This window comes from Neophocaena asiaeorientalis, unplaced genomic scaffold (genome assembly GCF_003031525.2).
Source record: "Neophocaena asiaeorientalis asiaeorientalis breed wild unplaced genomic scaffold, Neophocaena_asiaeorientalis_V1.1 scaffold79, whole genome shotgun sequence".
Taxonomy (NCBI): domain Eukaryota; kingdom Metazoa; phylum Chordata; class Mammalia; order Artiodactyla; family Phocoenidae; genus Neophocaena; species Neophocaena asiaeorientalis.
In genome coordinates, this window is record NW_020175402.1 from 2,502,523 (window position 1) to 2,516,655 (window position 14,133).

The window sequence follows — 14,133 nt, forward strand, 5'->3', positions numbered from 1 at the left end:
AAAAAAATCCAAGATTTTTTGGATCCTAGACCAGTTTATTTCATTATCTAGCATTCAGAGATGTGCTCTACAACAAACGACACAGAGGCCTTTTACTTCTTTACAAACTACTCTGTCAATTATCAACAAAATGAATGTACATGCCTTGCTTTGTACTCCAAATAAAAAAGGAATCCCCCATCTTTAACATAAGGGTGAAACAACTGTTAGGAATACATAGAAGCAACACAATAAACATAACTGACACTGCTGGAGGAAGGGACAAAGGGAAAACCCCCCAAAAAAGATCCTTTTCCATAGCAGCTAGCTATGTCTTATAGATGTCAGTAGTTGAAGATGAAAAGGTTGCTGACTTCTTTCATCAGTGAGGACAATTCACTCCTGGGACTCCTAAAAGCTCTGATAGACCGCCTAGTTGAACACTTATTTTATTCCTGTCACAGCCTCCCCACTTCAAAATTATCTCAGGATTTTGTAAACAGGAATATGGTCAAAATGCAACACGAGACTGAAATTTGGAAAAGCCAGGCTGGAAAGTGAGTCAACAGCTGTTGAGATCTTAGATTACATTTAACCCCTTTTCCATCCAAGAAAGTTACAAATACTTTTTGTAATTAAATAATTTTCATAAATCTATTAAATCTTCCCTCTAAGTGAACTCTAGATTCCATTATATTAATTGTATTGTTATAAAATTTCCCCATTTGTAAAAAAAGAAAAAAAAAGATGAACCAAATAAAAAACCTTGGACACTTATCTAGTATCTGCCACTTACTTGCTGTGTGATCTCGGGCAAGTTTGAAAAATTAAAACGGGTAAAAATACCTCCGTTTCATATCTCCCTTACGTATATTCTGCTATATTTTCAAAATCTTTATAAATTAAAGGCTTAAACACTTCTGTATTTTTAGATGAGTAACTTTACACAAAGTTTTAAATGTGGCAGAAATAAAGACAAAAACCAAATATGCAAGTGATGAAATCAATGTATAGATAAACTTCATATCCTAATAAGGAACTAAGGAATCCAAAACATTTTGTGATACTATAAAAGTTATTTATTCACTATACACAGAACATGTCCCCTATAAAATGTACATGTAAATCGCTAGAAAGTATATTTGGTGAACATTTTCTCAATTACAGAACATACTAAATCAGTTGGGAATAACAGCTATCTGCCTCAAAATCTAATTATAGCACCCAGAGTCTCCTTTACATCTGATGCAAAGTTAAATATTTTTGGGGATTGTTTCCTAACGTAACGTGTTTGAGGAGGCAGAGTTAACAATTATATATAACTCTAGTATATTACAGTCACTGCACAATAAATCAGTTTATTACAGATTAAAACATCATTTTTTCATTATTTGTATTAATGGGATGAAAACAAATACTGGACTTTTAAATGGCAAATAACCACAAAATTACTTATATTTGATAGTATATTGGGTTTTATAATTACACAGGATATAAATGGTGTAAAATAGTTATGAATAATACACCTCAAACAAAACAGTGAGGCCACACTGTAATGATTCACTAGATTGTGCTCAGTAGACATTTATTGAATAAGTGAATTTTATCTATTTTTCTCCCCAATTACCCAGTACAATTTTTGCCCACAGTAAGGGCTCAGTAAATGTTTGCTGAATATACTGACTAGGAAAGAGGTGAGAAGAGATGGACCCTCTTAGCTGGATGTCAAGTATAATTGGAATTTATGTGGGAGAGTGTTTAAGGAAGATGTAAACCGCATGTGGCATACAAGTAAGGAAACTCAGATGCCAACAAAGCAAACCATTAAGCAGAAAACACTGGCACTGGAATAAACAAAGGCAAGATTTGCCAATAGCAAAAACAGAACTGACTTTAAGAGATAAGCAAGTTTATATTGGACCATACCTTTTCTCACCCAATTCAGTTTGAGACAGACCAATAGAGGCACTGTAAGAGACTATGGCTGTCTTCCTTGATATTCAAACATCCTAGTTTCCAATTTAACATGGACCGGTTACCCATGAATCAATATAAACCTATTCAGATTTAGGGATTAGTTTCCACAAGTACAAAGTTGAATTTCCTTTTATTTGTCCTAAAAGGCTTACTTTCAAACTTGAAGGGACTTCAATTATTCCATGTAGTTTCGATAACATTCTTTTATCTTTTCAGACCAGAGTCAAAATATTCGTACAGTATTCATACTGCAGCACCTTCCACCCACCCTTTGGTCGCTTGAACTGCCCTTCTTTGGTTCTTTTTCCGCTTTCTCAGATCTTTCTTGAAGTGTAGTAAGCAGAACTGTACTGGGTATTCCAGCTGCAGTTTGGTCTTAAATAAAAGAAGGATGTTTGTCAGTTTGGTTTTCTTTATTCTTCTCTGTGGTATACAGGATTTTGTTAGTTGAACTGGATGTAGCAGCTTACAGGGCCAAATTTTCAAGAGAATAGTATAATAGTTCCCAGGTCTTTTCCCTGGGTTGTAACTTAACAGCTCATACTCTATGTAGCACCTTTCCTTTCTCACTGAAGCATTATCTGTCATTATTCTTCTTGCTTACTTGGCTTCAAAAAAAAAAAAAAAATGCAGAGATCTTAAGCAAAAAGAGAGGTGAAGTGTCAGCTCTCACTTGAGTCTTGATATGTTCTACTCCAATACTGAGCCGTGCCAGACACACAGTAGATACTCAATAATTATGGAACTATGTAACACAACAATTAAAGCCCTGTATAAGGATCCTTAAGTATCAGTAGGATCCTATCTATCATGGGTTCAACTATAAAATAGTCCCTTAGAAGCTATGTTATTTAGGTATGTCACTTTAGAAATAACATATAAGGTTCTCAAGAAAATAGCATGAGTCTAAAAATAAGTGACACAAGTAAAAAATAAAAACAAAACCACTACTTCTAATTCTATACAGACAGAAAAATTAAACGGGCTATTTCCCCAGTCCATTAAAAAAAAAAAAAAACCCATCTAAGGATCCGGCTGAGCTCAAATCCTGGATCTGCCTTTTACTGCTTTTTCTTTGTGCCTCCATTTCCTTATCATCTGTTACACGAGAAAATAAAAGTATCTTTCTCATAGGGTCTCGTGATGAGTAAATGAGTTAACACATAAAGCTCTTAGAACAGTGTCTGGCACATCATAAATACTCAATAAATATCAGCTATACTTGTCATTATAAAGCAGCTTGAACTCAAACCACAAAACACCTAAACCAGTTCCCCACGCTGATTATCACTTAATATTAAGTGCTCACGAACATTCAATGCAAAAATATTTTAAATCACGCCATAAACATAAGGCCCAATCCATCTTGTTTAGGATGGGGAAGAGTAGAATTATTGGTCCATCTAATAATGAAAATATAAACTTAAAATTAGCTAACTCAAATTTCATTTTAATGCGTAACTTAACACTACCAATAACCTCAAAGTTATTCAACCCAAAGGGTTTAATAAGCAATAATGAAACAACTCTGACATCACATAAGGATTTTTAAAGTACTACGTAAAAGATGTACCTTTCTGGCAGGTTCTATCATTTCCAAAGTAAAACCTGTGCCTAGTGCAACACTGATTTAAAATATTCCTAAATCCGTTGTTATTGTATAATCTCATTCAAAACTATAATAATTCCAGTTAATCATTATTTCCTTCATTTTGTTTTTATTATAGCATGTTTGCTTAATTTACAGCAAGCAGAAAATAAGCTGGGTCTTGTTTTGATCCAAACATTGATGTTTTAAAGGTTGTACACAATATTTGTTAAAAAGAACATATAAAAATACCTTTTTAGAAGCTTCTATAAGAAAGAAAATACAAAGTTTAACCCCACAACTTTCCTCTTTGCTAGAACTGCAAACTACTGCTACAGTTTTAAATAGACTTTTTGTTGTTTAAACTATACATCCAGGAAAATCTAAAAAAATTAAAGAAACGTGCATATAAATGATTGCATAGCAGAACATGAACATTAACTGCAAACAGTAAAGAAATGAAAGTTAGAAATACTATCAAATATACAAAGGTGCTAGAATCAATCCTTTAAACACATTCCACAAACAGTATTTAAAAACCACCTTTTGTTCTTTACAGGCAAGGCCTAGATTACTAAAACCAAAATTGAAAAAAGTAATCCTCTAAAAGGAATGGTTTCCCTAAAATATTTCTTACTTATTATGCCTGTAAGCAAGCAATCTAAAAATTTTAAGGATGCCAGCTTTTATTCTGAAATGAGATTGGACACATCAAGTCACTTTTTATTGCCCCCAAATGGTCTCGCAGAGAGATGTTAGAAATTATAAAGAGTTAGGGTATTATTTTCATCAGGTACTACATGGATAATCAGTCAAAACCTCAAGAGATGTGACTTCCTTAAAATTAGTTTTTTCCAGAATTATTTAAAATCTCATGGCACCACAGAATCACGTAGAATGGGAGTGTTGTCTTTTTACTTGCCTCACATTAAATAAACTGAGGCGTGAAGAACAAGCCTCCTTCATAAAGATATGGGCAAATTTTGATACAAATGCACACACCAAGTGCTTTAAGTATCAAAATTCAGTCCTTTTACACTATGCGCACACACAAACAAAACCTACTTTGAAAACACTTTACTTGCTTTTAACAGCAGTGAGAAAACTAAGCAATATTATGGTCAACAATGCTCCTTAAAGTTTAGAGTAACTGCGTAAGAGCATTCTTTTCCCCTTAAAATTATTTCTGCCATCATCAACCTGCCCAAATTTTAAGGTGGGTTTTTCCGATGTTTGTATGGTTCCAAATCTTCACAGAAACCAGAAAAGTGAAGGCTCCGTGTTTCAATCAAAAACGCCATCTCCCTGAAAATGCTACTTAACCCAGTTGGCGTCATTCCCCGAGACAGTGGGGTTAACAAAAGAACTATTCCACACTGTGCCATAAATTATCATCGTGGGTCTCGACACCTTGACAAGACAAAAAGGTCCACCCTGAACCTAAATGTGTCTAGTCGGGTCAGTGTTGTACGGTGGCTACAACTTCACTTTTGTATCATTCTACCTGATTAGCAAGCTACATTTCTAGGTTAACAGTTCTACCAAATATGGATATGAAAGTTTATTTTTAATAAGACAATGTTGCAAATTATGGTCAACCAACATCTTTTCACCAATACCTCAAGCATTAAAAAATGAGAATCTTTACAAAAATATACAGAGACACCACAAATTGGTAGCTGCCCATAACATTAAACAAACTGGACTCTTAAGAGTGGCTTCTCAACAGCATATCATTTTAATCATAACCATTGCCTGGTACAGGGAAAACTGACAAGTGTTTTTTTAAGCATCATTGCAACATTGTATTCCTGATAATTTAAGTAAACCAAACTATGAGTAAATGAATGATACATGCCTAAAAATATCATGGTTTATACTATCAGTGGCCACTGGACTTAGGACTAGTCCAAGACCTTGATCTAGATTTTGACCTAGACCTAGACTGTGATCTTGACTGAGATTTGGATCTAGGTGGTTCTTTTTTCCTTGATTCCTTTTCATATCTTGAGCCAGACTTATAATGTGTTTTGGAATCTGTTTTAGAGGTGCCTCTAGTTTTGGTGTGAGATGCAGACCTAGAACGTGATTTAGCCTTCATTTCTTTCTTGGGCTGGGACTTGGACCGTGATCTTGAATTGGATTTAGATCTTGAAAAAGATCGATTTCGGTGTTTGAATCTTTCAAAACAGAGGAGAGATACAATTAGAGTAAAAATTAGATTCTATATTAATCAAATTTGTTATTTTTAGAGCAAAAGTTCACTCTGAAATTGATAAATGTATAGTCTTTTTCAAAGCAAAGTTATTTACCTATCATTGTCGGAATGGCTTCTGCTACGCCGTGGTCTTCCAGTCGGTCTACTGCTAAAAAGTACATCAGAAAAAGCAAACAGTGACACATGTCTATTTACAGGTTTCTAATTTAAAAAATGAACCATAAAACTTTTAAAATAAAGCACTAAAGATATTTTTAGTCTCAATGAAGCATACAATATACATAATTTAAAGTATACAAAAAGATTTTAAAAAATTAAAGGCCAACAAACTAAATCTTTTCTGTGGTACACATCACTTACTTTCTAGGGCTATAAGATCTTCTATAGTTGTAATCAAAGGAACGACTTCTTGATCTCCTTCTTTCATAACTTCGGCTTCTAGAACGTCTATATCTGTCATAGTCGTCATAGCGTGAAGAACTATACACATTCCTCCCTTCCTTGGCTTTCATCTGATTTGGAGCTATGAAATACATAGAACAGAAATATTTACAAACATTAAAAACGTAGTATTTAAGCCTCCAAATTATAGGAAAAATTCCTGCATCTCCTTCATGTTTCCAAATCTGTGGCTACTTGTGAATGTTAATCTTGGGAAAGGTATTTGTGAATGTTAATCTTGGGAAAGGTATTTACTTTCAAGCAAGTCTATCAAAAGACTGTTTTATGTTAAAAATGATACCCTCAAATATCTCCCCAACTATTTTGTTTTCTCAAAGACCTCTCACATCTAGTTTGTTGTCCAAAAATATGTCAACTACTTGGACATTAGGAAAATATACCATGAAAGTATTTTTAAAATTCCAAATTAAAATACAAATGAATTTTGAACCATATGCTAATTTGGAATTATCCTACCATGGTTTCCATTCAGTAGGAACAAAATTAACAATGACAAAATACTTAATGGTGGCCTATGAATGAGATGTAGTGTCAAAACGCAATAATATATAGTTATACAGTTCTGAGAAACCGTGACAAAGAAAAGCAGAAGGAAACTAACACTTGTCGAATGCCTTAGACACACCCACACCCCGGACAGTCCTCAATCCTTATGTTATCTCATTCAATCCTATGAAGCAGATACTTTATGCATATATGTATGAATATAAATAACACTGACTACCCAGGAACCTATCATTCAACCCAAGAACTAGAGAATCACCAACAGCTTGTGTCTACCTAAGTACTCCCTCTCTCTTTAGCAGCTTTTTTTTTTCCAGCAGTTATTTTAATCTCTATCTTTTAATATCTTGCCTAAGGAAACATAACAGTTGAGCCAGAATTCAAACCCAGGTGTATCTGACCCCAAAGCCTGTACTTATGCCTCATTAGCATGCAGCCAACACCTGGTGTATGCCTGCATATTAATAAAAACCAAGTACTAATAGAAAATCTTTCCTAAATTTAATCCATATAGTCTTTCCCAGTCTATCTGTTCATTTCTACAGCCAGGCACCTACATAATTACCCAATTACACCTTGATGATCTTTATGCAGAAGGGAAATGGCTCAAGAGAACCAAAACTTTCCAAAGTTTATCCTTTTCAATTCCACTCTTAGTATATTAAACATGCCACAGCTGATAGTACTGATCTACCTTCTTAAAGAGTCCAAACATATCTCAGGCATTCTGATCGCTGCATTCTAAGTCGTCTGTGTACCCTGAAATTCTGCAGAGTATTCAAGATACTCTATCTTCCCAAAAAACTATCTTTCTGAGTTTTGAACAGAGAGACATATTGCACAATACTTCCAAGAAGCACTCTCAGAACAATTTGTATAAATATGATGTATTTCCACGTGCCACAACTACTGAAGCCGGTGTGCCCAGAGCCCGTGCTCTGCAAGAGAGAAGCCACTGCATTGAGAAACCCACGCACTGCAACAAAGAGTAGCCCCTGCTCACCGCAACTAGAGAAAGCCCACGCGCAGCAACAAAGACCCAAAGCAGCCAAAAATAAATAAATCGGCTAAAAAAATAAAATTAAAAAATAAAATTAAAAAAATCTGTATTTATGTCAAACCTAACCTCCCAATTCATCCCACCCTCCACCCTTTCCCCTCTTGTGTCCACAGGTCCATTCTCTACGTTTGCATCTCTATTCCTGCCCTGCAAACAGGTTCATCCGTACGATTTTTCTAGGTTCCACATATATGTGTTTCTCTTTCTGACTTACTTTTACTCTGTATGACAGACTCTAGGTCCATCCACATCTCTAGTGGGAACCTGTGGTATAGCACAGGTAGCTCAGCTCAATGCTCTGTGATGACCTAGACGGGTAGGATGGGGGTGGTGGTGGTGGTGGTGGGGGAGGCCCAAGAGGGAGGGGATAGATGCATACACATAGCTGATTCACTCTGTTATACAGCAGAAACCAACACACCTTTGTAAAGCAATTATAATCCAAGTAAAAAATATATATATATATACAGGAAAAAAAAAGAAATGATGCATTTTACATATAGGCATAAAGGTACTTACTCTTTCGATCCCCCTGTGCAAACTGTATTTCAATTTGGCGTCCACAAATCCATTTTCTGTCCAAATTATGTAAAGCATCTTCTGCATCACGAACATCCTCAAATGTGCTAAATGTTAAGGGGCTTGGGAAGTTTTGCAAACTTTGATAATGAATGAAAGTTCAGTTGGTAAGTCTGGAACAATTCACAATCTCTCGATATTATTCTAGAAAATCAACCAGACCCCACTAACTGGTTGGTTGATTCAGCTATAAACACTTTGGAGTATTAAAGCACTTGTGACTCCGTAAGGCATGAGTTTGAAAACACTTATGAATACATATTATGAAGTTATTACTGAAATAAGGCCTGTTACAGCTGAACTACCAAGTAATCCCATCAGAAGATTTTCCTGAGCTTTAAGAATTTTACAAAACAAGACAAAAAAGAAAAACAAATGTCAATTTTATTTTGTATGCTAAAACAAAAATTTCTTAAAATAAAACCAAAACTGTTTTTCTATTTTTGTTTCAAATGAAAAAAGAAAATGCCAATAGTTCTTGTGTAAGCAAGTGGAATATACCTTACAAGAAACGAAAGCATCAATCTTCCTATTTTTCTCAGACATATCTAACATTATTTCACTTAGCTGTCTTCCTTATTACACCTTACTGGGAAGACTGGTACACCAGCCACTTGTAGATATCAAGAGAGTGCCAAGCAATACTTAAGACATATTATATCCATGCACAGACCATAAAAGCATGCTGCCAAGAAATAACAGACCATTTCTAAAGATTCCTGGACTGGAAAGCCCTAACCATGACACCGAACATAACGCTTCCCGTAGAGAAGTGCATTTGGGACTGGTTTTCAATTTGAGAAATTTCAAGATAGTATTTATAAGCCTAAAGCAGGAACCGCTGGTACCCATTTTTGATCTGAGAGGCTGTTGCCCTGTTCTTCCCAAAGTTATTCTGACCAAATTTAGTTCCTTTCCTAAAACCACCATTCTAATAGAAGCCAAGCACATATTCAGAGCACTGTCTGATATAAAAGCTTCTGAAGGGGAGCTAGGCTGGGTTTGGCTGTGGATTTTCATTCTGTACTAAAATTCACTATTCTAACTTGTCCATTTCTATTTCTTAAATTTGAGAGGAGTGCAGATCTTGAGTGCTGATTAAAAAAATCCCTGAAGCGATATACTCTCTCCAAGACTGATATTAATATTCTTTTACTCCAGAGACTAAAAGGTCGGCCTCACTAGATTTCCTATTTTTTGTTCTGGAAGGACTTAAAAGACCACAACAGGGTCCCAGTTCTCTCTCTCTGAGGCTATTATGTGTAGTGAACGAGAGCTTTTCTCAAGTCCCAAATCACGAAGTTTTCATCATGAAAAGACAAAGGTTGACGGGGAGTTTAGAACCTTGAACACTATAATCAACCACCCCTCCAGGTTAATGCAGTTGGGCTCTAAAATAACTGAAAAGAACAAGTTCATTTAAAGGGTATACTACTCTGATACTTTGAGAGACAGAATAACTTATTAAAGGATTCAGACCAAGAAGTATAAAAATTATTTATGAGAGCCTATCATCCTCTGGGGCTACCCTCAAAAACAGAATCCGGGGTTGGATGAACCATGGCAAGGTTCTACCAGACCTGTTAAGAGAAAGCTAGCTGGGAATGGGGTCAGATAGAAAAGAGGACCACAGCAGGGACAGTCAAATATCATTCTGATGCCAGTTACAGAGAAATCTGTACTCAGGGTCTTTGCAAAATCCTGATACCTATTTCTTTTTAACTACTTGAAGACCACAGACAGACTTTAGTGTATAAAAATAGCTATAATTCACCTTGAGACTCCTTTGGTCAACTCGTTCCTGGCTCAAGTATCATATACTCTTCAAACTGCTGATCCTGGTTCCCAGGCCACCCCCAAACCAGGTAAAATCAGGCCAACACATTGTAAGCCAGAATGTACCGTTACTTTTTTTTTTTTTTAACCAAGCCAGATATACCTCTTATCCTCTAACAGAGCTTTGCAACCAATTCCCACAACTGTCCTTGATCACTGGGCCTGCAGGAGTAGCAGCTTCTGGCATTTCGCCTAAGTCTCATTAGAACTCTGCTAAGTTTCAAGAGATCCACTGAATTTAAGCAATAAGAATTTTTCCTAGCCTGAAGTCCACAGCCCAAACCTTTGTTGCCACAAGGAGATGATCTCACTGAAGGAAGTAATGTCACCTGAAACTCTGGGCCAAGGAACAATTTCCCATAGATCCTGATTACGTACCCATACCAAAGATAAGGCCTTCTGCAACCCATTCTGGGCCAACTGATCACATGTGCTAAAGCAGTCAGGGCCAGCAGGTTTCACAGAGCTAAGTTTCAGATGTTAGGAGTATGTGCGTGCCCCTAGCAGCCCTTTTAAAAAATCTATAAACAGACAGTATCTCTAGTGGATCTGACCTTAGAAAGCCACCAGAGCCGTTTCTAAGTAGTCCCCAGTGCACGCACCTGTGTGCCCTCTAAGCATGGCTCTATGGAGTCAGCCTGACTCCAGAACTTCATGCTACTCCAAAGAGCACTGCCTGCTACGCTATGGCACCAGACCACTTGGTCCAAAACAGAAATATGCTGAGTTTAAGCTTAACAACATTAACATCCTGGTACACTTTAACTTCACAAGCTAAGAGAGAGTGCATTTATACAAGACCACATCACAACATCAAAGGCCCATGTAAATCAAGTTACAGGTTTTGTCACTAGACCAAACCAGAATAATTTTGAAAATTAACTGCTTACAAAACATGAGGAGGAAAAAAAAAAAAGGAAAATAGTTATTCTGTAGGATACATCAGGTATGACTCCTTTAATCTTGGCCATCATTCAACTTCATCTTGACCTTTAACTCTTTAAGTGCTTGTCAGAAGGACTTGTCATGAGATGCTTGGCCAAATATGACAGATGGCTTTATCTTTAACTTTGAAAAACAACCTTTTCCCCCTTTTGTAGATAAAGCGAGGCTTTGTCTCCCATTAGGCTTGTCCTTCTTCCAGCTTTTCTTTATATTTTCTTTTCCCAAACTCTCCCTTCTCTTCAAGCCTGATCCTTAAGAGGTCTTTGGCTTGTCTACTTGCCTTAAGTGTTGAACTCTACTCTAAAGGTTCTTTCATGCTTTCTCTTTGGGGTCGCCATAACTGTACAGCTTTACATTCTCTGAGGTAACAACAGAGGACAGCAAATTAGGGGACAATATTAAAGAAGTTTACCTCATTGTTATACAATTTGTTTTTGATCAAGTGATTCAAGTTAACAAACAAGAATACCAAACTTTAATTGCTAAGCACAAGAACATATTAACTTTTGAGTTACATTAAAGGTGGTAGCAACCAGAGTGTATTCAGATTTAAATCACATAATCACTGATTTGAGTTTCAGCAGCATGAATGGGAATTTAAATATTTTACTGTTTTTGGATCAACTTTAAGAAATAGTAAGAGCAATGTGTGAGTCAGAATTAACTTAGAAAAAATTGAAGACAAAACATTTATTAGAAGACAAAAAAAAAACAACTACTTTTTAGATGTTACCTCTTACAAAAACTTGAATTTCAAACTTCAACACCCCTCACTAATCAGCCATCTGAAGAAAGGATATTGAACATATGCAAATCCTCTTGGACGGCGAGTGTAGAAATCAAGTGGAACATACACATCAACTATAGGACCATAACGACCGAATTCGCGTCGTAAATCTTCAGACCTAAAACATCATAAAAAGATGCCAAATTTTTAAGTCCACTCCTTTAAAAGTTTCTTTGTAAGAAATAGGTTTCTTTCTGTAATATCTCAATTAATGAAAGAGACTGTGCTATGTTCCTGGGTGACCTGAAACAAACAAGCTTTCTAAATCTCAACATCAAGAGCCAACGGTAAGAATATTCGTCTTTTTGAAAAAGAAAAGCCAGAATGCAAGATTCTGAAAGATAATAACGCAGTTTATAATAAAACCTTAACAACAGGAAAACAAACATTTAAGGAAACTTGACTACAACTTATCTCTATTGCTTTTATCCACAGCCCTCATTTTTCATAAATAGTATAGTAGCATTAAGTTGTACTTAACTACTGCTATGTTTTTTTTTAAACAGTATCAAAGCAACTCTAGTATTCTGAAAAATACAAAGCACTTATTTTACCTCCAAATTTTAGCGACAGGGTTACACACTTAATGGTAGATACGGTTTGAAAAATAAAAGTCACAAATATATATAATTCCTCAATAAATGTCAATATGACCTAAAGGGGAATGTTTCCTAGACGCTAGAGTAATTACTATTGCTTACTTGCCCTACTTAAAGACAGAAAAATATAAATCATACGAGGCTACCTAAATTTTTTTGACTTCTGTGTGTGTAGAGTGATTATTTGTTAAACAGTAAATCTCATCTTGTGATAAGATCTCTTCAAAAAAGTCTGACGGCAACTCCAAGCAATTAAGGGAATTGGCGAGAACAAAGGGGCGGTCCAGGTTAATCCAATTTAGCTATCAACGTCCTAATGGTAGAGGCTTCCTAAACCTCCGTTTTCAAAGGGTGGCCAGTATTTCCCGGAAATGGGAAGAACTAGTTCGTACCATTTAAGTGGAAGAATTTTATATCTTTAACCTCAACATTCCCTTTATCCAAACATCTACAACACCAAAAAAAAAAAAAAAAATCGCAAATAAAACACAACAAAAAGGGTAGCAAATGGTAGCCACACTCCCCTCCCCCGATCCGTTATTTTACTGCAGAGCAGTTTTTTAACTAGAAAAAAAAAAAATTGTGGGCCAAGGGGGCGTGCACCCCAAAGAACGTGAACTTCAAATCAATGGGGGGAGCTGATGTTCGGTGGAGGCAGAGGCTGAACGCCCGGAGAGGAAGCGGGAAGGAAGGGGCCCCCATCTGCGGAGGAGGAGAGGACCGAAACGCCGCCACGCGGCCCGCTCTCCCGCGGCTGCCCGGGAGGACCAGCGGCGCCGCCCTCGCTCCCACGCGGCGGTTATGCCGGCTGCGCGGCCTAGTTCGGGCCAGAAAGCCGACGCGGGACCCGCCATCTTCACCCCTTCCCCTCCCCCGGCGCAGGCCCAGCGCGCCGCCGCCGCCACACCGGTCCTCTCAGAGCGCCCGCGGCCTCCCCTCTTGGGCCCGGAGTGCCCCCCTGTACATACCTGGTATCGTCCGCCACGTTTCTTACGAAGAGAGACGTGTTGGGGGGACGCAAGTACCGGGACATGACGGCGGCGAGGGTCTCAGCAAGGACACTAACGGACTCAGCAAACCGTCCGCAGCTCCGGCGCCAGATCCTCGAGACACACAGCCAGAGAGCTCCGCTACAGCAACCGCCTCTTCTCGCGAGAGTTCACTCCCGCCTCCCCCCACCTCCTACCTGAGTGCAACGCCGGGACCTGCAATGGTTCTTTCCCGCGAGATCACGCGGCGTGCGCCTGCGCATGCGGGCGGCGGGAGTACGTGCTGCAGCCCAGATCTCATTCATTGGCTTCTTGAGCTGCCTCCCCTTCTTCCGGTAGCCCGCTCTTTCTTTCTTAAGTGCTTTATTTTGCCGCTCTTTTCTCCAGTGCACCGCGTTCTCCCCTCCTGACCGCCCCCCCGCAAGTCAGGAAGCAGATGTTTTAACCTGTACACCACACTGTACAGTTTTTACAAACTATACTGTTTTAAATATTATAATCCGGAGGGACAGGCTTTCCCCTGTCTGGTCTATGTTATAACCTGGCTTTTATCAGATCTCACATCGGCAAGAGAAGAATTTACGGCCTCTCGTGTTAGTGTGAAAGGGAA

The 14,133-nt window shown here is 37.7% G+C and overlaps 1 protein-coding gene across 6 annotated transcripts; it reads right to left on the reverse strand.

The window, feature by feature from the left end:
• Window positions 1–14: 14 nt before the first annotated feature.
• Window positions 15–13,682, reverse strand: SRSF10 (serine and arginine rich splicing factor 10). 6 transcript variants are annotated; one of them, XM_024766590.1, is made up of 7 exons: window positions 13,503–13,682; window positions 11,949–12,053; window positions 8,308–8,411; window positions 6,123–6,285; window positions 5,857–5,910; window positions 5,623–5,724; window positions 1,036–2,331 (listed from the first exon to the last, which is right to left on the reverse strand). In XM_024766590.1, the coding sequence occupies exons 1-7, from the start codon at window positions 13,565–13,567 to the stop codon at window positions 2,271–2,273; spliced, it is 654 nt and encodes a 217-aa protein (XP_024622358.1). In that variant the 5' UTR covers window positions 13,568–13,682; the 3' UTR covers window positions 1,036–2,270. The 6 variants fall into 6 exon arrangements, with proteins under 6 accessions (XP_024622359.1, XP_024622358.1, XP_024622360.1 ...); XM_024766591.1 differs by lacking the exon at window positions 5,623–5,724 and having other exon boundaries at window positions 15–2,331; XM_024766592.1 differs by lacking the exon at window positions 5,623–5,724 and having other exon boundaries at window positions 5,857–5,907.
• Between the last annotated feature and the right edge of the window lie 451 nt (window positions 13,683–14,133).

Excerpts from the sequence above, each read along its gene's own strand:
- SRSF10 (XM_024766588.1), bottom strand. The coding sequence starts at position 13,567 with ATGTCCCGGTACTTGCGTCCCCCCAACACGTCTCTCTTCGTAAGAAAC. Across the intron at positions 12,054-13,502 it reads AACGTGGCGGACGATACCAG|GTCTGAAGATTTACGACGCG; the intron begins GTATGTACAGGG and ends ATGATGTTTTAG. Across the intron at positions 5,911-6,122 it reads AGATCTTATAGCCCTAGAAA|CAGTAGACCGACTGGAAGAC; the intron begins GTAAGTGATGTG and ends TGTACTTTTTAG.